Source organism: Malaclemys terrapin, chromosome 2 (assembly GCF_027887155.1).
Source record: "Malaclemys terrapin pileata isolate rMalTer1 chromosome 2, rMalTer1.hap1, whole genome shotgun sequence".
In the NCBI taxonomy this organism is placed as follows: Eukaryota; Metazoa; Chordata; order Testudines; family Emydidae; genus Malaclemys; species Malaclemys terrapin.
The window spans coordinates 116,556,201-116,581,050 of record NC_071506.1 but is presented as its reverse complement, the minus strand read 5'-3'; the positions used below and the strand labels follow the sequence as shown (position 1 = coordinate 116,581,050).

The 24,850-nt window shown below is 41.9% G+C and overlaps 1 protein-coding gene across 5 annotated transcripts in view; it reads left to right on the top strand.

The window, feature by feature from the left end:
- Nucleotides 1-14,710, top strand: part of FARS2 (phenylalanyl-tRNA synthetase 2, mitochondrial) — a 398,911-nt gene extending 384,201 nt beyond the window's left edge. For all 5 annotated transcript variants that reach the window (XM_054018529.1, XM_054018530.1, XM_054018532.1 and 2 more), the window contains one exon: nt 13,920-14,710. In XM_054018529.1, coding sequence (XP_053874504.1) covers nt 13,920-14,058 — 139 coding nt within the window. In that variant the 3' untranslated portion in view covers nt 14,059-14,710. The remainder of the gene's footprint in view (nt 1-13,919) is intronic.
- Nucleotides 14,711-24,850: the final 10,140 nt, after the last annotated feature.

Here is a 24,850-nt window from a genome sequence, read left to right as displayed (position 1 = left end):
TTCATATGGAGTTTTTATGATTTACACTGGGTTTGCACTGGTAAAATCAAAATCAAGACCTGTATCTCTGAAATGAGCTAAACCAACCCCTTCCTCCCCCCATCCAAAAATGTCCCAAATTTGGGAAAGTTCAGATCCAGTTTAGCATTCTCTGATTATGGCCCATTTCTAAATTAAAGGAATGTGAGGTACATTTTGTCTTAATGAGTCTGTCATTAGCCTCGCATTTCCTCTTCCCCTCAAGTCCCCACAGGCACATGCAAATGCACCCTTAACCCCTCAGACTGATCTTTCCAGTTTGGTGGTAAGTGTGTAGTATATAATTGTACATTGAGGAAAAAGTAGAGGGCAAACTCGATTGACTTTAATTAGCTTACACCAGGGTTAAATTTGGTTTAGTGTTGTTCAGTTATGTATCTGTAATTTCAGAAAGAGGATCTTATTCTTCATTTTGTAGCACATCACTTTTCATGGAAATCTCACTTTCAGAGATCCTGGTATGTGAGGCCAAACATCATAACCTGCAAGATGCTTCATCTAGTACATGATGAATGCCAAGCTCTTTCCATAATTCTCTGTTAGGAGTTAACCAATCACACATCAATAGCTTAGGTTTTTTTAAAAAAGATGGAGAAAATGCATTTCCCTGACTATATTTAACAGTCTTCCTCTATCCATTCTCCAATCTGTGGAACAATATACTGTACCTCCCTCAAATCAATCAATTTACAAAGCATGACCCCGCTAAGATACTTTTTGTTACAACACAGGGCCCCATCAAAAATAGTTTATTCTATACTCTGTAACTTCAAATTTAATGAAAGTGCAAGAGAAAATGTATGAAGTGGCACTCTCTGTCATGTACCTTTTATGAGACCCATTCACCCCGATGGTTACTCAATAAACATCTGAATTTTCGGAAAACTGGGTGTGAAACAAACAAAACTCATGTCTTGTTAACCTATAACCTGTATTATAACCTGTAAAACCTTGCTAACCTAAGCAGTATTGCTAGAATTAATATACAAAATAGCCTTTGCAAACATGAGCGTGTGTGTGCATATATACACGTGTGATTATTTACACATATGCAGAGGTTAATTATTTGTATTAGAATAATGCACAGAGGCCCCGTTCTCTGATGTGTGAGGCATATACAAACATAAAATGAAAGCCAGTCCCTTCCTCAGAGCTACAATATAAACATGGAAAAGACACAGTAGGTGGCTGTAACACAACAGAGTGGGACAGGAGAAGGCAGTGTGGCTGAGAGGATTGGGCACTGAACTTAGACTTGGAAGATCTGGGTTCTGTTTCAAGCTTGGATGCTAACCTACAGTGTAACATTGGCCAAGTCACTTTAACTCTCTGTGCCTCAATTTCTCTATGTAAAATGCAGATCACGATAGTGACCTCCTTTGTCAAGTGCTTTGAGATCTATATATGAAAGTCATTATAGACTACAATACCATGTTTTATTGTCATACCGACATGCACAAGAAATCCTTACAATTTCTTTTCATTCAGATAATTAGTACTAAAATTAATGAGACACACAGCGGAAGTTTTGATATGTAAGTGGTATGTTAGTTGTGGAAGCAAGTGATAAACTGCATGCATTAGCAGCTTTAGACTGCCTCACCTGCATGCTGCCCATGAATCCATTTTCTTTTCTTCCTTTGTAGCAGCTGGCACCAGTCAGTTTTCCCCATCCGCAATTTTCTTCCTTTTATTATGAGGACATCAAGTAGCCCAGTAGGAGTGAATGCAGCTGTGGTACCTGGGGTGCATCACTGAGAATAGCAATGGAAGTGGGAATTTTGGGGTGATTTAAATTTTAAAGCACCCTACAAGATTTTTGAACACATCCTCAACTGGTATAAATTGTCATAGCTCTAGTCACTTCAGAGGAGTTAGGCCAGTTTACACCAGCTGAAGATCTGCTTGGGAACTATGGAGTTATGTAACTGGATAAACAGGAGGAATATTTAACAGCTAGACACTGTTTTGCTGTGCACTAGCAATGGTCTAACCTACTGGCCCTGGGTCTTCCTTACTTGTGGACTGTTTCTGAGTTGTCTTCCCGAGGCATCGACTGTCAAAAAAACAGTCAGGTCCAGTTTCTTGTGACTGGCTATGTGGGACGGAATTGTCCTCAGGGAAGGAAAGTAGTATCAAGGAGAGGAATCTCTGTAGTTCTGGTTAGCAAGATTAATCGCCATAAAAAAATGCCCGTTTTGAAAAAATATTTTCTTTTATGGGGAAAAGGGAGAGCTTTTTAAAAAAAAAAAACAAGTAAATAATAAATAAAGTCATCTGGAAAAACCACGTAATTACATGTCTGGCTAGAAAATCTCCACTCAGTTTCACTGGAAACCAAAAAGTAAGTTGACAGGTGGAAAAAATATAAATACGAACATCTTATAGACTTTCCTATAGCACTGTGAGATGCCCTGAGGGGAGCAGGGGAAATACCCTGGCTGCATAGATTTTGATTCTTTTGAATGTTCTGTGATTTCTATATCAAAAAAGGCAAAGGAATTTTTTTTTAGCCTAAGGGTATGTCTACACAGCAAAAAAAGACCTGTGGCGGTGAGTCTCAGAGCCGGGTCAGCTGACTCAGGCCTGTGGAGCTTGCGCTGCAGGGCTAAAAATAGCAGTGTAGACACTCAGTCTTGGGCTGGAGCCCTGCTCTGACGCCTAGCAAGGGGGAGAGTCTTGGAGCCAGGGCTCCAGCCTGAGCCCAAATGTCAACACTGCTATATTTAGCACCTCAGTGTGAGTCCAAGTCAACTGACCGTGGTTCTGAGACTCGCTGGCATGGCTTTTTTTGCTGTGTAGATGTACCCTAAGTGTTTCCTCACTTCACATGTCCCTTCCTTCCTCTCCCTACTGTCATGCTCATGTTAGCTCATCTTGTCCTTCATCTCCACCACCACCAGCCCCTATTTGCCCCCATGGTCAATTTTAAAGAATGGCATTTGCATGACACTTGCAAAAATCACACGTTTGATTAGTATATCGCTTTCCTTGTCCCTTTTGCTGTCTTGTCTATTGCTCATGGGTGGACTATGCCCACACAGCAATCCATTTTGTTCTTGAGATGCTTTACAGCTGACAGAGAGGAAGGATGGTCCAGTGGTTAGGGCACTAGCCTTGACTTGGGAGTCCTGGGTTCAAGTCCCTGCTTTCAGTGTGACCTTGTGCAAGTCAGTTAGTTTCTGTGTCCTTAGTTCCTCCTAATATGTAATTTAAAAAGAAAAAATGGGGGAGACATAGCACTTCACAGAGGTGTTGTGAGATAAATCCATTACAGGTCATGAGTTCTCAGATATTCTGGCGATGAGGGTCCTATAAGTACCTAAGATAGACAGCTCTCCCTAAATTCTTGTGCACTGGTTCACACTATGGGGCCTGATCCTGATAGGTTTTGTCTAATTAAACCTAGTTCTTCTGATTAGGTATTATTTATATTGCAGAAGTGCCCAAAGGCCCCAGAATGGAAAGCCCATTAAGGTCATTCACAAACAAAGCTGTGACTGGTGTGAAATACCCTTTGTGTATTAGTGTGTACTACTGCTCTCCACTTACTGTTCACATTATTAATGGTCTTAAAGGAATGGCTTGGCCGTTTAGTACTTTGTTCTGCAGTGGCATCTGAACATAGTTGCCTTCTTATCTATCCCCATTTCATAAAAGATGTGCATCTGTGATGCCTGTAACAGTCACTGTCTATTTTTGATCAAGCCGGGCATACCATTTCTGGTCACAAGAGATCTGTTGTTTTTATACTGTTGGAAATGACCAACTTTTTTTTTTTTTTATTACCACAAGACACTTTTTGGCAGAATTCTCTTCAAGCTTGGAATTTGGTTTTCAGAGTTAACGAGGTGATGGAGTTTTGTTTAATAGAAAATGCCCGAGTGCCTGCTGTCACACTGATCCAGCCTGGCTTCTGAGGAGGATGAAGTGTTTTCACTCTTATAAATTCCCTTTTTAGTCCTTTATCAGATACATTTTTAACTTGTCAGCAATATTATTTTTAGTAATACTTTTTGTAGCCTTTAGTATTAACATGTAGTTGACTAAAAACCCAACCTCCTGCTAAATATTTATACCTTTTTTTCTTTGATCTTGTATGAAACAGACTAAAAAAGTATCCCACTGCACATTTTTACTATAAATGCTTCATACAGCATTTAGAAGAGTCCAGTTCCATCTCTCTTGTAGGATTTGTTCTGATTGTTGAGAAAGCATGTCACTCTTGGGTCCATGTAGATGGTAATTCATTTGCCAACAGTTGGAGAGTTTTGAGCTGCCCTGATGTCCAATGATAGGATAATCGTTGCTATTTTCACAGGATCAAACTGTGTTTGGTCCCCTGCACAAGAGTGTAGAGATAGAAGATTCAAGGCATCTTTCTCCCCTTCTCTCCCTTGCATCCCCTGAACTGGGGACAGGTAAATATGGTGTCTGTGTGCTCAAGGAGTGCAAGAACTCTGCAGGGCTAGTGTAACTGCCATCACTAACTTCTGCAGATGGGTTGTGAGCCTATCCCACCTCTGTACTAGCCAACAGCACTGGCTGTACACAAAGAGGAGTGGGCACTGCATCCTCTCTTACAGTAGTGAAGTGGTTGTGCGCTACCAGTACTCAGCACAATGCCTGCCAAAGCTCCCAGGAGGGTCATAGACCTCCATGCATATGCAACAATCCAATCCGTAACTAGTTGGGATTTAAGAACCTGAGGGAAATGTGACAGGAAACCAGAACTGGGAAGTGAGAACAGGAGAGTTGGTCAAAAAATGGTTTCGTTCCTCCCCTCCATGGAAAATTTTGATTTTTCTGTGAAAATTTAAAAAAGAAAAGTTTTGGCCAAAACCCAAAGTATTTGAATTCAGGATGCTGCCAATGTGCCTCATGGGAGTTGTAGTTCATGCTCTCATTTTACGGCTGGGCTTCCTGCCATGGACTACATCTGCCATGATGCACCACAGTCTCCCCTCTTGGAGAGAGGAGACGGTGTACCCTGGAAGTAACTGGCTGTGCATCATGGGAGCTGTAGTCCACCCAAAGGGCCTGGACCAGAGAGGAGAATGAGAGCATGAGGTAACTGAACCACATCTCCCATGAGGCATTGTAGTACTGTATCCAAATCGGAATACTTCTGTTTTTAACAAATATTTTTCAGATTTCAGTTGTTCAGGTTTTTGATTAAAAAAAATCCATTTTTTTTCTTAGCATGCAGACGCTTTTCATAACAAATTTAGTTTTGTTGAAAACCCAGTTTTCAGTCAAAATAGTTTTTTACCAGCCCTAGGCAAAAGTGATGCTCAATGAAACTGTGAGCTGCACATACAATCTCTCGTTCTGTTTTGTCTGCAACTGAACGGTGGATCTGTCTTTCCACCCATCCACTTTCTCTCTCCCTCTCACCCAACATCCAGTCATTGTGTTATATAGTTCTAGTGCAAAATTAAGGGTCCTAAATACTTTAACCAAAGAACACTCCTCTATTTGCCACGAAGGTACTGTTATTCCTGTGGATATTGTGATGTGTATATTTTTGTTGGAAAGTTCTCTTCGTCTTCTTTCTATTTTACTGTCACACAGCCTGTAATGCTTCATCCCTGTCACTGTGAAAAGGCTTGAAGGAAAGATGGGGCCTCACATCATGTTCTGAGCATAGCAGATTTGGGCACATCCTTATCTCTCTGAAAGTGAGTTCCACAGCATAGTGCTGTTCACTGTAAACTCTCTGCCGCTGGCTTCTGAAAGTATCAGCTTCTATGTCAGCTTTGACGTGTCTCATGGTTACAGTAGTATGAATTACTGATGGAAAGACAGCCTCTAAGATACTGAGATTCTATCCTATTGTGAGTATTTACAGATTAGGACCAGGATGTTGAACTGGGTCCAGAATTGGATGGTGAGCAATTGGAGGTTTTAGGGTACCAATGTAATATTTTCTTTCTTTCTTTCTTTCTTTCTTTCTTTCTTTCTTTCTTTCTTTCTTTCTTTCTTTCTTTCTTTCTTTCTTTCTTTCTTCCCTTCCCTTCCCTTCCCTTCCCTTCGCAGGAGGTGCTTCATGTTGGAGTTTTCTAGTGATGATCTTCCTCAGCCCAGTTCAGAGTTACCTGAAGTTATCCAATGGGGCCATCTCATTTCAGCAACATCCTAGTGTAAATCCAGATGCAATGGATTCTTTGGTATCAGCATGAGTCAAATGCTGTTGGAGTTTGATCAGCCCCACTTAATCAGTGACCGGGGTCTCCTGGGAGCCAACTGAGATCACTCAATTAGGGTGACCTGCAAAGAATGGGACAGACAATCCCCAAAGCTGGTGGATATTCCAATACTTAGATTTACCAAGCCAGCACAAAACAGCTTCTATACTACCTCACTGGCTACCCAGAAGCCAACAACACAGTTCCCTTAAAATAACCCAGCCTTTGGCCTCCACCAAGACACCCAAGTCAAATATGATGAGGATTACTTAAAATCTTATTCATCATATAAAAAAGTTCTACCAATCCCAAAGGATCAGACACATTACCTCCCTGGTTAATGAATATTCCAGCTCTTACCCAAATACACTCTTACAGCCGATTCTTATTAAATAAACTAAAAGTTATTAAAAAAGAAAAGAGAGAGAGTATTGGTTAAAGGATCAGTATACATGCAGACATGAGTACAGTTCTTGAGATTGAATTCATATTAGAGATGGCGAGCATTGTAGTTGCAAAGAGTTCTTTCAGAATTAGTTCATAGGTTATAGTCCAATCTTCATGTTCAGGGTGTTCCAGTTTAGGACTGGGATCTCAGCCTTATGACTTAAGCTTCCCCTGCATGAAGCTTCAAGCAGGTCTGAGATGACAGGATCAGGACCCAAGGATCTTTTGTACAATTCCAGGCCTTCTCTTGACAGGTTGGAGTTTTTAGGCGAACAGTAGGCAATTATAGAGACTTTGAAGTGGACCTATTTCCTAAGCATCACTGGTAATTAACATTAACATTAACAGATTAACATAAAACAATTGCCCATTTTCCATCATTCTCAGGTGACTTGCTATACATTTCAAAGAGAGATGAACACAGCGATATCCTGTGTTTACAGTTCATTTAAATGTTAATATTCTCTTTTGATCTCTGAATCAATAGCTATAGTGACAGAGAAGGAACTGTCTATTTACATGGCTAACATATGAGTACACACATACAATTAGTATCACCTCTAATTTCTAACAATATAGGTTTGCATTTCAAAGTTCTAGCCTATGTACCATGGAATGGCCCTAATTACCATTTATATACTGTTCTAACATGTCTCTACAGGTTGACTTTGTGTCATTTAGCCTGCAGGATGCTTAACCCTTTCTGGCCATGCGTCACACCTTGCCTAGGAAAGGGAGATTGGAGATGGACTGGTAGCTGGTGTGGGTTGTAGAATCCAGCATTGGCTGCTTGAGAGCTGGTCTGAGCATTGCTTCAGGGTGGTTGGTGGATTGCCTTCAATGGAAGGATTGGTTATTTTATTCAGAAGCAAGCGTAAGTGCTCTTCACTGGCGTTTGCCATCCATGATGGGCAAGGGTCCATGTCACAGTTAGTGGCTTGATCATCCCTCAGAGTTTTCATATTTTCCTCCTTAGGTTTATCTAATCCTGCCTCAGTCTGGGGAGATGGACTTGGTGACCTCTTGAGGTCCTTTCCAACCCTACATTTCTATGAGTCTGTGAAACTCCATAGTGCATGGTTCCTGTTTTTTGCATCAGGTCTACTTCATTCATGCAAGGCTATCATGGGGCTTATGGGAATTCAGTTAATTTTTCAGCAAAGAAGGATGAGAGCTCTTTACAGAGCGAGGTGCTTGGATATGTGGATGGGTTGAGGCATCAGGGTTGATAAGTTAGTGTTCTACACAGTATAGGTCAGGTGGTCATCATTACACCAAGGAGAAAGAGGGTTCTTTTAGCTTCTTGCACAGCTTGGTATATGTTTACAAGAATTCCTTTGGCTTTTGTTTGTGTATTATGGAATGGGTTTTTCACCATGATGAAAAAGCTTTCTGCCTTCCTGTTTCATCTGACAGAGTTTCCATAAACCATGATGATCTATGGAGATGGGGAAAGAAGGTGTTTTGGGGTCAAAGCATTAATGGTTGTGGACACCAGATGGTTGTATTGCTCCGCCAGACTTTCAGTGAATCAGTCTGGCAGCTGAGTGTCTTTCTCTTCTAGGGCATACGTATGGTGTTCTAGTAAAGTGGCTTTTTTATTATAATGCAAGAATCTCTCTTTCTTCTTTCAACATCTAACTCCTTAAATGCTACAGCTGTATAGACATGGAAAATCTAGATCCAAACTTCCTCAACTTCAGTGTGTTCCCGTACTAGACTGTGGTTCAGACCCATCTTTATGACTGTATAGAAGTTTGTTTATTAATGATTGAGGAGCTAGAAAGTTTCAGAATTTTTGGTGAGTTCCCATTAGCTTAACTAGACACAAAATTAGGCATAAATGTGTTTTGCTGTTGGAACCCATAACATACATTCTTTCTGTCTCCTAATAACCAGCCTATTGATGTATGACACTATATTTGAAATTTAGCTCTATATTAAGATCTTGATTTAAAGAAAATTAAATGGAGAAATTAGGAGGCTCAGAGATTGGTAATGAGGTACAGAACACTCATCTCTGTTTCACCAGTTCAAATCTAGCCCAGGTTAGTAGCGAGGAAAAAGTCATTATCTGACTAAAGGCTGTAAAATAAATTGTTAATAATCTCAATCTAGCTCCTAGTACAGTGGTTCTCAAACTTACCTTCCGCCACACAAGTACATATACCAATAAAAAAAATCAACATGCAACTCTTACTAAATATTAAAAACAGTAAGGCATTGATTCAAACAGAGTCAACGATCCGTTGTAATAAAAGCAAAACTGTGATTGTGGTTGGCGCTCACAATTAAATGTTCACACCATTTCATAGCAAACAGATTAACGTACGGATGGCAACGACTTTGTATAATGCTATGCAATCTTAACAGAAAGACATGAAAATGTACAGCCCCATCTAAGGACCTGTTTGTCTGGAGGAATCAGCTTTGCTACTTGAGCATTGGCCTGCTAAACCCAGGGTTGTAAGTTCAATCCTTGAGGGGGCCATTTAGGGATCTGGGGCAAAAATCTGTCTGGGGATTGGTCCTGCTTTGAGCAGGGGGTTGGACTAGATGACCTCCTGAGGTCCCTTCTAACTCTGATATTCTATGATCCTGCCATGTTCTATGACCGTCCTTATTCATTGCAGTGGGTAAAATGTGTACAGTAATTCTTTTTTCCCTTAAAGCTTCTCACACACCCCCACAGTACATTCCATGTCCCCCCTAAGGGGGACCCACACCCTAGTTTGAGAACCTCTGCCCTCGTAGATAAGTATCTGCCTCACTACAAAAACTTTATTTTTTTACAACCACAAGCATCAACTTTATTTGGCAGCCTCAACCGAGCTGCCGTGGAACGAACACCCTTGGAGACAGGACTACCTTTCTCCTGGATGAGGGCTGAGCCATGTTGGAAGGGCAGTGCGATGGCAGCTTCCAAGCCCATTCCCTATACAGTACATTCTATGGATTTAATAGAGAATTTTATTTTCTAGAGCTCTCAGTCCAGGGTCTTTCACCAGCATCAAGTTCACTTCAAATAAACCAAAATGTGGCCACTTTTCAAAATACGCTATAGGACACAATGTGTCATGGGCTATCTACGTTTGAAAGGACTGATGAGAGCGCGGCTTTGGATAAGGCCTTTTATTCAGTGAATTACTGGTTGCTGTATTCCATGTCCATATTACTATGGTAATTGAATTATTTGCAGTTGACAGCATGGTATATTACCCAAGGCTTTTGCCATTTTCCATGATGTTGTTCCTAGCAAAGAGCACTATTTGTCAATTGTAAATTTTATAATATGACATACACTAGTTATGTATATGACGGTTGTGGTGTATGTGGTTTGAAAGCATGAAGCTGAGTGGAAGGAACATTATCTGTTGCCTGTAATGTTTCATACTGTATCTTTGTTTGTTTGTTTTTACACTCCAGCCCTATAAGAAGTGAGTAGAGTGAGTGGGGAAAGAAACTTTGGCTGGGCTGAGAAACACTTTCAAGCTGAGCTCTTGGTGAGGTGGACAATCTGGTCCTGAGAGGCACTAAGCCTGTACGCAGCACGCACACACACACTTCCCATTGATTTGGTCATCAGTCCTTTGGTGGGAATAAATATCCCATTTCTCCGATGTCAGTGGGCGTTCACCTCCACAATTACACTGTGTAGGAAGGGGCTTAAGATGGAGGCTGTGGTGAGTAGGTAGCATTACAATAGTAGTCTTTTACTCACTCTGTCAGTGTGGGAGATTATCCTCCTTGCTTTCCTGTTCCCGAGAATAAATGTTGCAGTCTAGATAAATATCCGTGTCTGTATTATCTCTGTCCTAGGTACATAGGTACTGACTTTTATTTTTCCCTGGGGGTGCGCCACGCCCACTCCACCCCAAGGCCCCACCCTGCCATCACTCTGCCTCTTCCCACCCCCACTCCGCCCCCTCCCCAATGTCCCTGCCCGCCCACTGCTCTCTGCCCTCCCCCAAACCCCTCCCCCAGCAGGCGAATAGCTGATCGGCGGGGCCCCACCAAACAGCTGTGACTGGTGGATTCTAGGTTTTGATAGTCCTTTGCCTTGATTCTGATCTAACACTGGTTTTACATTGACTTAAATAAAGCTATTCCTGAATAAGTAAGGGAAGGAAGAATCAGGTCCCTTACTGTGTGTGTGTGTGTGTGTGTGTGTGTGTGTGTGTAATATACCTTCAGGTTGGTTGCATGCAGTGAAACTAACCTGTGACTGTAACACTGGGGGACTCCAATTCCTGAAAAGCCATTGTCCATGAGGCAAAGCTGTTCCCACCAAAAATGCATGAAAAAATATTAGATATTGTTTCACTTCAGTGTTCATTGAATGCATCCATGTTTTCTCTTGTGGCATCAGAATACATCACTGTCTTCTTGCTACTTTTTCCCTTTGAGCAGTGCTTCACTGTATTTATTGTGCTTCGTTACCTGACAGCTGCAGGCTGGTGCAGAGTTGAGTGTGACAATAAGATCAATTAAATCCTAATGAAAGGAGAAAGAGGCTGTGTGATTGTAAACCGTATGGGATTGTCTGAAGGTGCAGCTTAGGTAAATAATGTCCACTGCACTCAGTGTTAATCCTCTATGTTTGTTTACCTAGCGAAGCGGCTGTCCCAGTTCTGTGGCTTCAATTTTTAGCTGTCTGAAATATAGATGTGCAGACTCTAACACGAGGCTGCCTGCAGCATGGCATTCAGGGTGGACTTAATTAGGCAGGAGGTTCAGCTTTCCGAAGTTTATTGTGCATCTCCGATTGAACAAACATTTTTTAAAAATCATTCTGCTCCTAGTTAGTAACAATCTCCCAGTAATCCCAGCTAAAAAGAGGGGGAAAGAAGTGTAACATACAAGCAAAATTATCTGTGTGATACTAGTCCCATCTTAATAGTTACTTCTTTGTTTGAATCGTTGTTTGATCTTAATGTTTTTTAAATCAACCACACTCACTGCGATTCCTCTACAATTCAGCCCCTCTCCTATTGCTCCCACACTAATTCCCACTTTCAGTTCTGGCTAACAAAGCACCATGCCTGCACGGCCACTATCCTCTCCTCATTTAAATTCCTCCTGAAGACGTACTTCTTCTGTAACACCCACAAAAAGCTCGTTATGTCATTTACAGACCTATTTCATGTCTCTGTGTCATGAAAGAACTGCTCATCTGCATTGGGAGAGGAGCTTGAGTGGTGAGAGGGGACAGCATAAAGACATGGGATCCAAAATAAGGTGGGTTTTTTTTAAACCTGAGGGTTAACTATGACCAGTTACGCTTCTAAACACTTGCCCTTTTCCACACTAAGGGCAAAATTGTAATCACATCACATTAGCTAAAACATAGTTACACGTTCTCTAATGCGATACATTTTCCAGGCCTCAGGATCAGGGCCAGAATTACATCATTTTTAAAGAGCTTTTCAGCCAAGGGTCTCAAAAACACGTTGTATACAGTTATTATCGAAGCTGCAAAATGTGAGATTGCAGAAACCCCCATCTACTTCCCCCGCTGGACAGAAACCTCTCCTGACCCTGTCCCTTCAGTGCATCCCTGTCAGGTCCTCACACCCCTCTCCCGCTAACCTCGGACATGCCCCACAGTTTGAAAACCTCTGTCATACAGTAAATTTCTGATTTCTGTCTTAGCCCCTCCCCCCATCTCCCTCTTCCCCTCTTTTTCCTTTTCTTCTCCTCTTCACAATTGTCAGAACTTCTGAAACTGGGGGAAGCTCAAGTGTCTTCCTCTTCTACTTTCTGATATCTTTGAGCTTAATTTAAGCTGTTAAGTGATATGTATAATAGTACTGTCAGTTCCATTGTTGCAATTCCTTTCCAACAGTGTAATCGTAAACTGCTGTTTGGTCTCTCTGGATTGCTGGTGACATGCCCAACTACCAAGCACACATGGTATACTGCTGTGGAAGTATGTTGTGTGCTACATGATCTCAGGACAATATGCGCTACTGATGCTTACTAAGGTGTAGGTAGCTACATAAATGGAAGGAGATGTCATTCTGTTTTCTATGTACTGCACCTTCAAATACAAAGGAATGTTCACAAAAGCAGCTGTGAAGCAGTTGCCATTTTATTTTTCATTTGAGATACAGAATGTAAGGGTTCACTAGGCACACTTCTTTCTCTGTCCCACTATCTCATGTGGAGACTTTACATTCGTTCTTTCTTTGTTTTCTGTGATCTGAAATAAAAATAATCTGGACTGAAAAAGACATGTTTTGCTCTTTGTGTTTGGAAAAACACTAGCATCCCTTCTAGTTGGAGCTGCTAGTGGTTGCTACAACTGAGCTGAATCAACATGGAGTAGAGATTTGTGAAACATCTCACCCTGACTAACGGTGTTACTTGCTAGCACTGTAAGATTGCCAGTTGTTCTCCTGCTTCTGAAACTGCAAGATACATTAGACTGAGATATAGTGAGAGAAACCCCTTGTTTTCCTAGGTGTCGGTGTTAATCCTTACACTGTCGTGTTCTGTTGTCTTCACTTTCCATTGGAATGTCAGCACAGTGACGTACACAGGGCATGTGTCAAACTGACATATTTTATTCAGCAGTCAAGTACATAAGGACATAAGAATGGCCAAACTGGGTCAGACCAAATGTCCATCTAGCCCAGTATCCTGTCTTCCAACAGTGGCCAATGCCAGATGTCCCAGAGGGAATAAACAGAACAGGTAATCATGGGGACATCCTGCTCATCCTGGCTAATAGCCATTGATGGACCTATCCTCAATGAATTTATCTAGTTTTTTTTTTTAACCCTGTTATAGTCTTGGCCTTCACAACATCCTCTGGCAAGGAGTTCCATAAGTTGACTGTGAGTTGTGTGAAGAAATACTTCCTTTTGTTTGTTTTAAACCTGCTGCCTATTAATTGCATTTGGTGACCCCTAGTTCTTGTGTTACGAGAAGGAGTAAATAACACTTCCTTAGTTTCTCCAGAACACTTTTCAACATGGCGGAATGGCAGTAGGTGAAAAGTTAGGTGATGATCCATCAGAGAAACAAGTGAGATTATGAAATGGATTTTACTTAAATCCTCTGTGTAGATTTAAATTACATTCAGTCTTGGCTATCTGGATTGTGTATTTTAGCATTATATTGATAATTTAAACAATAAAAATAAAATAAGATGACAAGACAAAAACACTGGGATGGGGAAGTGTGCTGTGGTGTGTGTGTGTGTATGAATGTGTATTAGCCCTCTTTTTGTTTATTTTCCAGGACAAAGAAGGTCAGCCATTGCTATCGTATCACTTACCGGCACTTGGAGAGGACTCTGACTCAGCTCGAGGTGAACCGCCTTCATCGAGCCATAGAGGAATCGGCAGTACAAGAACTGGGAGTGGAGGGTAGATTCTAAAATCCTTGCGTTGCCTGTCACAATCACTGTGGATGTTTTTTTTTTTTTGTAAAGAAAGAAAGGAATTTTGTGGCGAAGCGTAGAGTTTGGAAGCCTTTTGATAAATGGGCAGTGGTAGAACTTTCAGATCATAAAGATTACCACTGAGAAATTGTTGACAAAGCATTTGTCCTTTATTTTAAGAAAGGGAAGGGGGAGCAGTAATGTAAGATTTCCCTCCTGTTACATTAAGAAATACTCTGCCTGGTGGTTTTCTGTGTTGTTAATTGGTCCCTGGGTTCCATTATAGTGTAAACACTTGGCATTATTTCTGTGTTGACAGGGTTTTCCGTCCACGTCATGAGTGAAGCAAAACAGAGGCACATTTTAGCGCTAAATAGAAAAACTGTTCACTCTTTCTTTTCTCCCCCTTCTTATAAAAAGGGCACATTCTGCGTCAAGAAAAACTTTCATGAAATATACCTGCAAAGTTTGGATCTCGACCCAAGTTGATTGCTCTTGGATTTTGGTTTGGCCTATTCTAAAGGAAGGGATAGATGTGGAGTGTGACTCTGGGTGCAAATCAGAACTTTCCCAGAGTGCTGGGTGTTTGGATGTGGCCTGTGGTGTGGGCCCAGCTGTACTCAGACCAAGCCAAAGAGAGCATCTCCTCTTGACATGCAAAGTGTCTGCTTCAAATCAGTGTTCCTAGCATGTGTACTATGGCAATAATTTCCATCGCCCGCATCATCTGCCAAAGATTGATATCGCTTGGAGGTGGAAGAGGGAAGTACTTGTTATTACAAGGCCCTGAAAAGCAGAAATATGCAGGTACTTGAACTCCCATAATGTTGTGCTTCCTCACAGAAGTCATCTACTGAAAGACGTGACCTTGGAGGGAGAAAGCGGGTCTTTGATGGAACCCCTTTCTAGTTCAGTCACTTTATTGGATGCTTACTTCTTTCATGACAGGTTATAATAAGCAAATTTTGGCAGTGGAATGACACTGGAGGCTTGTGGAAATTTTCAAATGGTCTGATAAATACTTGATGAAGCACTCAGATGCAGAGACGGTAGTGCGAGCGCATGTTCTTGCCTGTAAAGATATTTAATATGGTCTTTCAGGTAACTTACAAATTTGTTGGCTTTGAAAGGAACGTTGCTTTCTCCAGGGAAGGGAGCAGTAAAAGCCATGCACTAAGAACCATCCAGCATTGCTTTATACCCCATCACGAGACTAATGTACTCAAGCAGAAGAAGCCAGCAACTAGCACAGATGGAACATGAACTGAGAGCTCATTGTAATTTCATTATTCAACAGACTTCACTGTATAAACAAATTTTAATCTAAATCATTGTTGCACTATCTAAATAACTTGATTATAAAGATAGTATGCTAGATTTTTTTCTACAAGGCAGAGTAGGAGCCGTTTACACACCAGAAGAACCTACTTGGTGATCTTTAAACAAAAATCTTTTTAAAGAGCAGGTGTCCCTAATTGTCTTCCATTTCATTTGATTCCCTCCTATTTTTAATCTCCGCCCCTTTTAGAATTCTCATTAGGGACTACTACAATGAAAGGGCTTTTTCAAAAATTGCACCAGAGCGGTGATTATTCCTTGGCACAGCCAAGTTCAGGCAATGCTGCCACCTGGGGACCCCAAATCTTACATGATGAAAGGGTGGTGTGATGTTCAGCGATCACGTTGCACGAGGAGGAGAGTACAAGCTGCTTCCTGCTGTGTGAAAGCACTGAGGTAGTACCTAGAGACTTTTGGAGAAAGATGACATCTCCTTTCTTATTATGACCCTGGCTGGGGCACATTGCAAGATTCTCTCTACCATTCAATAGGGAAACCTCCATCTACTGCTTCCCAAACCCCTTTACTCTGCCTCCTCCCTCCCCTTCCCCCCATGCACACAATTTCTTAGGGCAAGATTGATTTTCCCATGGGATTGATCCATCAATATGTGTGGCACAGAAGTTTAAGAAAGGTAGTGGGGAGAAAATTGGACAGTGAACCATGGGTCTCATGCCAGAGACGTGAATTGACTGGCTTAACAAAGGGTACCCAAATGTTATTGAATCAGTCTGCTCCTTAGCCATTAACATATATGGTACTTGGCATGATCCAGATTGCAAACTGTCTGTACTTAGCAGCAGAGGAGTGGGGGGAAGAGAGAGTCCGTAGAGCATCTAACCTCTTGGTGGAAAAAGGGTGGGAAGATAGGTGAGGTCTTGAAAATGCTTTTACAGAGTGCCACTGCAAGTAACAAGCAGTTTTCACTTCACTATTGGTCTGGTTTCTTCATTTAAAAAATGTCTGATACCACTGTCTTGAATTTTTTTTCCTTAATAAAAGAGTATCTTGTAAAAGCTGCATTGTTTTGGACCCTTACTGTAAAATACTGCAGTAATATTTCATGAGGGATGAGGGAAACTCAGAGAACCTTCCAATGGGAAGACAAAGTTCTTAATGCTAAGTGTGATGGGTTGGATCACAGAAACCCCCTTGGGAGCTGCCACCTAATGTACCAAGACTACTTCTATTCCTGTTTTCCCTGCCAGCTCAGGACTCCAGCACCCTGTCTTGCTGAGCCAGACACTCCCGTCTGCTCCAACACAGATTTAGGGTCTGAATTACTTGCCCCAAAGCTGCCCGTTTACCTGAAAACAGCTCACAGAAGTGTGCTTGTCTTTAGCACTCAGATGCCCAACTCCCAATGGGGTCTAAACCAAATCAATCTGTTTTACCCTGTATAAAGCTTATACAGGGTAAACTCATAAATTGTTCACCCTCTATAACGCTGATAGAGAGATATGCACAGTTGTTTGCTCCCCCAGGTATTAATATATACTCTGAGTTAATTACTAAGTAGAAAGTGATTTTATTAAATACAGAAAGTAGGATTTCAGTGGTTCCAAGTAGTAACAGACAGAACAAAGTAAGTCACCAAACAAAATAAAATAAAATGCGCAAATCTATGTCTAATCAAACTGAATACAGATAATCTCACCCTCAGAGATGCTTCAGTAAGCTTTTTCTCAGACTGGACACCTTCCAGGCCTGGGCACAATTCTTTCCCCTGGTACAGCTCTTGTTCCAGCTCAGGTGATAGCTAGGGGATTCTTCATGATGGCTCCTCTCTCCCTCTGTTCTCTTCCACTCCTTTATATATCTTTTGCATAGGTGGGAACCCTTTGTCCCTCTGGGTTTTCACACACCCCCCACTGGAAAAGCACCCAGGTTAAAGATGGATTCCAGGTCAGGTGACATGATCACATGTCACTGCAAGACTTCATTACCCACTTGCCAGCACACACATATACAGGAAGACTCACAGGTAAAACACAGCCATCTGCAGACAATGGTCCTTGTTAATGGGAGTCATCAAGATTCCAAACCACTATTAATGGCCCACACTTCACATGATTACAATAGGCCCTCAGAGTTATATTTCATATTTCTAGTTTTAGGTACAAGAGTGGTACATTTATACAAATAGGATGATCACACTCAGTAGATTATAAGCTTTGTAATGATACCTTACAAGAGACCTTTTGCATGAAGCATATTCCAGTTACATTATATTCACTTATTATGTTTTTATAAAAAACATATAGACTGCACAACGTCACACTAAGAACCTCATTCCATGTCGTTCTAAAATGACTTCTTCCATCTGTGACTGGCTAGAAAGCTTTTCCCTGCTTTGCTGAAGGATGACTTGGCTACAGTGATCCATGCCTTCATGACCTCTAGGCTGCATTATTGCCTCTCATTATACTTGGGAGTGAGCAAGTCAACCGTGGTGCAGTCTGCAGCATCCGAACTCTTCAGCAGTACCAGTTACCAAGAATATATCCACCCTCTATGTTAACCATGTATAGGCCATATTCAAGGTCTCATTTGTTCTCTATGAGGCTCTCCATGGCGTTGGCCCAAGGTACCTAAGAGTCTGCATCTCTCTGAGACCATAGTCTCTCTTGACAGCCACATTCTACAGGATCTCTGAAACTGTCAACCTTCGGGGTTCATATGGAAAGGTGGGAAAGGACAGAGCTTTCTCTGAAGCTGCCCAAGACTATGGACACTTCTTTTGGTGGAGGTAAGCATGACTAGATCATGTTGCTTTCAGACCAAAATGCAAAACTGACTTTTTTAGCTGAGTTCTTTCACAACAAAAAAGAAAGAAGGCGGCGATGGAAAGGGGGTTGCATGTCTTGCAGGAAAAGAACTCAGATGTCTTCAGGAGAGAACTAAATTAGATCCATGTGAAAGATTTTGAGCAGGGCCGGCTCCAGGCACCAGCTTAACAAGCAGGTGCTTGGGGCGGCCAAGGGAGTGGGGTGGCACCTGCGGCAATTCGGGGGCAGCAGGTCCCTCACTCCCTCTAGGAGCGAAGGACCTGCCGCTGAACTGCCGCCTCCAATCGCAGCTTGTTTTTTTTTTTTTTGCTTGGGGCAGCAGAAATGCTGGAGCCGGCCCTGATTTTGAGGCTTGTGTAAGGCTATCAGATGCCATGGTTATCTGACAGCAGGGTATAAAAGCTTAGATAGATTTAGATTAAATAGGCCTTCTTCATACACACTCTGGTATAGATGTTATCTGGAAAACTTTTTAGGCAAGGACTCGCTGTTGCCGGTGACTGTGGCACTTTCCATTCTCAGAGAAGCAGACCTCAGATCAGAAGCAATAGGGTAAAATGTTTAGACTTCTACCTTTTGGAAATCTTGCCCTTTCCTTATTTTTGTGTCTCCCGTCCCTGATTTTATACAAATAAGTTTGGAAAAGTTCATTGTAGGCAGCAGAACTTCTGCTCTGTTCTTAGAATCATATCAACAAAAGAGATCAACCAGTAACTAGTTTTAGGCAGCATGACTCTCAGCTGCCATCAGAATAGCCTTTGGCAATTGTATGTAATAAATTATTATAGTGCAAGATATACTTTACTGTTCAAAGAGAAATTATTCTAATAGAACCTCAGAGTCTGGTCTGCTATAGCATGCATGTTCTGTAGAAAACCCTACCAAAGAGGACTCCACAGGAAAAACCCCGTCTGACTCTGCCAAAAAAATGGCTGCATCTGTGCCTCTCATTTTGCTCTTCTGATAAAGCATGTAGGTCCAGGTTGATGTGAGCTACATCATAACAGCAGTCATCACTGAACTGGTGGACCTCAAACAAAGTAGGGAGTGTGATCTCCTAAATGCCCAAGTTAAATAATGCCAAGCAAAAAAATTCAAGAGGAGCAGCATTAGGTTAAGAATAATACTTGGCATATGCATAGCACTTATTCAGCAGGGTAAGTGGCATATACCAGGCCATTCATTTCATTGTGATCACCTGTTGGTACTTTATTTTTGTCTGACCTTAGATTTTAGATCAGTAACTGTTAAAAAACAAAGTTGCCTTGTAACATGTTGCATCAAAAGTTTAGGATGTAGGGTTGGTTGGGGATTTTTATTTTTGGTTCAACAATATGTACCATTTTAATGTTTCAGAGATAGTATACTGCAGTTCCCATTGTTTTTCAGAATGATTACCATGGATCCTGACTCTAGAGATTAAAGAGATTATAGAGATTTTGTTTTAACACCCAGAGTTGTGTCTTCCCAGCACGCTGATAGCAAATTTACAGTGCAGTTTGGTTGGTCTGGTTTTTTTGCTCGTTGTAAACATGTTACATTGGAAAACTATTGTGAATTGTCTGAGCAGCAAATCGCCATGCAATCACTTGAGACTTCACTGACCTCTCCCATAAACTAACACTACCAATAATGATAAAACAGTAGTACTAATCTGAAAACAGCCTTGTTCAGACAACCTGCAATCAGCAGTTCATTAATCTGGTTTGGTCATTTACCTCCCAATTGGAAAGAGCAGATTTCCTCAGTCACCTTAACAGATTGGGGGCTGTGCTTATTTTCAGCATAGTTATATCTGCTTGCTACTCTGTGTAGTTGTATTGATTGTTACTAGAATTGATTTTCTTTTTTACTGGGAAGCGGACGAGATCAGAAACTGTATGTCATATACTCTAGTCTAGGAACAAATGGCTTCGTTTTGTTTAATATTTAACTCAAGTCATCATTTCCTCAGTAGTCTCCTCTCTAGACCGTGTTAACCCTTCAAGGCATTTTCTTTAACAAGTTCTGCAGAATGAAACAGTGACAACACTGTTCAGAAGTGGCTATTTTAGAATGTATTTCTATCCAGAGTTAGTATTGATATATAGTAGGGCCCCCTGATGCTAGGCACAATACACACAATTAGCAACATAGACTGTCCCTGCCACAGAGCGCTCACAGTCTAGGGGCTTGTCTATACTTAAAAGGCGTAGTGTTTTAACTAGACTGGTATAGTTAAGGTGGTACAACCCCCCGAGTGTGGATGCAGTATGGGAAGGTGAATAAATATACAAATATAAATCACTGTCATGCCAGTATAACTGTGTCTTCACTAGGGCTTCTGTATCAGTTAAAAAAAATCATAGTGTCAGTGTCAGTATAGATAGTGTCAGACAGGACACACCAAGTGGACTAAAGAAACAAATTATGTGGATTGGGTAGGAGAATGAGGAAACAAAAGAAACAATGCAGCAGAAAAGCAGTTAATATTGGGATACCTTTTATTGTCCTTCCCCAAACAAATGGGCTGATATCCTGTAACCACTTCATTTACACACTTGAGTAACTTCATACATGCAAATGTTCCCCCGAAATTCAGTGAGAGAGTGTAAACTGGGTGTTGTTAAAGATTTAGCCCAAAGTATTTCAGACCTGCTTGTTTATGTCACTAAATCATCCCGGTAAATTGTTACCGATCTGGAGGGGAAATATAAAACACTGAAACAGCTGCATTTTTTTAAAGCTCAGGGTGCTGTGTATATTTCGCCTGCTGTGTGTTTTTGCTAAGAGAAAGTGCTGTATATAAAATGGGTTTGCTTTCTGTGCAAAGCAGGCCTGTATTCTCACCGTAGTACTGCCAGGGATTTTTCTCTTTGTGGTCACCCGGTGGCTGGAGGTGATTAACATGCAGTTCAGGGAATTCTCTTTCTGCCCTTTTCGGTGAATGTTAATTTGATGGGCAGTACTGCAGTAATCCAGAGCAGGAGCTGGTTAGCTGGACAGTAGATTGTTCTCTTTTCTTTTCAGTGACTCAGCTTGATTTCCATGTCTGCCACAATGTAATCCAGCCCAAGCAATAACTCTCTGTGTCATTATATACTGTATGTAGATGTTGGCTGTGACGTTGCACCCCATAATGCTTTATGGAAATATGCTTATGAATATATATATGACATAATTGGAATATGTTTTATGCTACATATGCCATGTAACACATCTCTGTAAAGGTTAGGATCCACTGAATATATTCATCCTATTTGGATGCATGTATCATTTTTGTATTCGAAGTTATGAATATTGGCTGTGTACTTGTTTGATTTTAAGTAGCCTTAGTAAGGCATTTGATCAGCTTCTTGAGAAAGGAATTTGCAAGTTAAGTGCCCAATCAAGAAACGCTTAATGGACAATGGAACCTTGGAAGACTCCAATCCACATAAGAAGTCTACCTGGGAATGTTCAAGGTAGCATGTGAGCAATGGCTGCCACCTGTAAAAGTTCTGAGTCATGCATGGACATGTGACTTGCCCATGTGACTCCAAAACTCCATCTTGTAGCTGGAATTCTACACAGAGGGAGGGAGGGGTCTCCACCCAAAAGAGAAAGTCTATATAAAGTCCTGGGAGACCCCTCCATTTTTGTCTTCAGCTGGGTCGAGAGATAGCCTCTCCACCCCCAAAGGATACCTGAAAGAAACTGGAACAATGGACAGTAACCACAGTGGTGTGAGTGATTGCTGGATCCAGACTAGAAGGAGGCTAGTCTGTAAAAGAAACCTATTGGAACATCTCTGAGAGTGAGATTTCATCTGTAATCACTTTCTTACTGTATTAGGTTTAGACTTTCATGTTTTATTTCATTTGGCTTGGTAATTCACCTTGTTCTGTCTGTTATCACTTGAAACCACTTAAATCCTACTTTTTGTATTTAATAAAATCATTTTTTACTTATTAATTAACCCAGAGTATGTATTAATACCTGGGGGGGGGGGCAAACAGCTGTACATATCTCTCTATCAGTGTTATAGAGGGTGAACAATTTATGAGTTTACCCTGTGTAAGATTTATGCAGGGTTAAATGGATTTATTTTGGGTTTGGACCCCATTGGGAGCTGGATACCTGAGTGTTGGAGACAGGAGCATTTCTTAAGCTATTTTCAGTTAAGCCTGCAGTTTGTGGGACGTAGTTCAGACCTGGGTCTGTGTTTTGTAGCAGGCTAGCGTGTCTGGCACAACCAGACAGGGTTCTGAAGTCCCAAGCTGCCAGGGAAAGTGGGCTCAGAGGGTGTCTTGGCACATCAGTTGGCAGTCCCAAGGGGGTCCCTGTGATAAAATAAAAAAAGAACAAGTTAAAAATCACTTAGAAAAGTTAGATGCCTGCAAGTCACCCGGGCCTGATGAAATGCATCCTAGAATACTCAAGGAGCTAATAGAGGAGGTATCTGAGCCTCTAGCTATTATCTTTGGAAAGTCATGGGAGACGGGAGAGATTCCAGAAGACTGGAAAAGGGCAAATATAGTGCCCATCTATAAAAAGGGAAATAAAAACAACCCAGGAAACTACAGACCAGTTAGTTTAACTTCTGTGCCAGGGAAGATAATGGAGCAAGTAATTAAGGAAATCATCTGCAAACACTTGGAAGGTGGTAAGGTGATAGGGAACAGCCAGCATGGATTTGTGAAGAACAAATCATGTCAAACCAATCTGATAGCTTTCTTTGATAGGATAACGAGCCTTGTGGATAAGGGTGAAGCGGTGGATGTGGTATACCTAGACTTTAGTAAGGCATTTGATACGGTCTCGCATGATATTCTTATCGATAAACTAGGCAAATACAATTTAGATGGGGCTACTATAAGGTGGGTGCATAACTGGCTGGATAACCGTACTCAGAGAGTTGTTATTAATGGTTCCCAATCCTGCTGGAAAGGCGTAACGAGTGGGGTACCGCAGGGGTCTGTTTTGGGACCGGCTCTGTTCAATATCTTCATCAACGACTTAGATATTAGCATAGAAAGTACGCTTATTAAGTTTGCGGATGATACCAAACTGGGAGGGATTGCAACTACTTTGGAGGACCGGGTCATAATTCAAAATGATCTGGACAAATTGGAGAAATGGTCTGAGTTAAACAGGATGAAGTTTAACAAAGACAAATGCAAAGTGCTCCACTTAGGAAGGAAAAATCAATTTCACACATACAGAATGGGAAAAGACTGTCTAGGAAGGAGTACGGCAGAAAGGGATCTAGGGGTTATAGTGGCCCACAAGCTAAATATGAGTCAACAGTGTGATGCTGTTGCAAAAAAAGCAAACATGATTCTGGGATGTATTAACAGGTGTGTTGTGAGCAAGACACGAGAAGTCATTCTTCCGCTCTACTCTGCTCTGGTTAGGCCTCAGCTGGAGTATTGTGTCCAGTTCTGGGCGCCGCATTTTAAAAAAGATGTGGAGAAATTGGAAAGGGTCCAAAGAAGAGCAACAAGAATGATTAAAGGTCTTGAGAACATGACCTATGAAGGAAGGCTGAAAGAACTGGGTTTGTTTAGTTTGGAAAAGAGAAGACTGAGAGGGGACATGATAGCAGTTTTCAGGTATCTAAAAGGGTGTCATAAGGAGGAGGGAGAAAACTTGTTCACCTTAGCCTCTAAGGATAGAACCAGAAACAATGGGTTTAAACTGCAGCAAGGGAGGTCTAGGTTGGACATTAGGAAAAAGTTCCTAACTGTCAGGGTGGTTAAACACTGGAACAAATTGCCTAGGGAGGTTGTGGAATCTCCGTCTCTGGAGATATTTAAGAGTAGGTTAGATAAATGTCTATCAGGGATGGTCTAGACAGTATTTGGTCCTGCCATGCGGGCAGGGGACTGGACTCGATGACCTCTCGAGGTCCCTTCCAGTCCTATAATCTATGAATCTATGAATCTATGAATCCAACACGTCACATTGGCAAGCTGTATATAATAATTTGGCACCTACATAGTAATTTCATCCAAAATCACAAAGCACTTTACAGCTGCAAGTCAGTATCATTATCACCATTTTACAGATTACAATACTGAGGCCAGGGGCAGCTCCAGACACCAGCGCAGCAAGCGCGTGCCTGGGGCGGCAAGCCGTGGGGGGAGGCCTGCCGGTTGCTGTGAGGGCAGCAGTCAGGCAGCCTTCAGCGACGTGCCTGCGGGAAGTCCGCTGGTCCTGCGGTTATGGCGGCAATTTGGCAGCGGGTACACCGAGAAGCCGCAGGACCAGCAGATCACCCGCAGAAACGCCGCTGAATCTTCATAACCACAGACTGCCCACAGGCATGCCGCCGAAGGCCGCCTGACTGCCGTGCTTGGGGTGGCAAAAAACATAGAGCTGCCCCTGACTGAGGCTTAGGCCAGGTCTACACTAACCGCCTAATTCGAACTAAGGTACGCAACTTCAGCTACGTGAATAACGTAGCTGAAGTTCGAAGTACCTTAGTTCGAACTTACCTCGGTCCACACGCGGCAGGCAGGCTCTCCCGTTGACTCCGTGGTGCTCCTCTCGTCTAGCTGGTGTACCGCAGTCGACGGCGAGCACTTCCAGGTTCGACTTATCGCGTCTAGAGAAGACGCGATAAGTCGAACCCAGAAGTTCGATCGCTCGCCGCCGAACTACCGGGTAAGTGTAGACCTATCCTCAGAAAGATTAAGTGA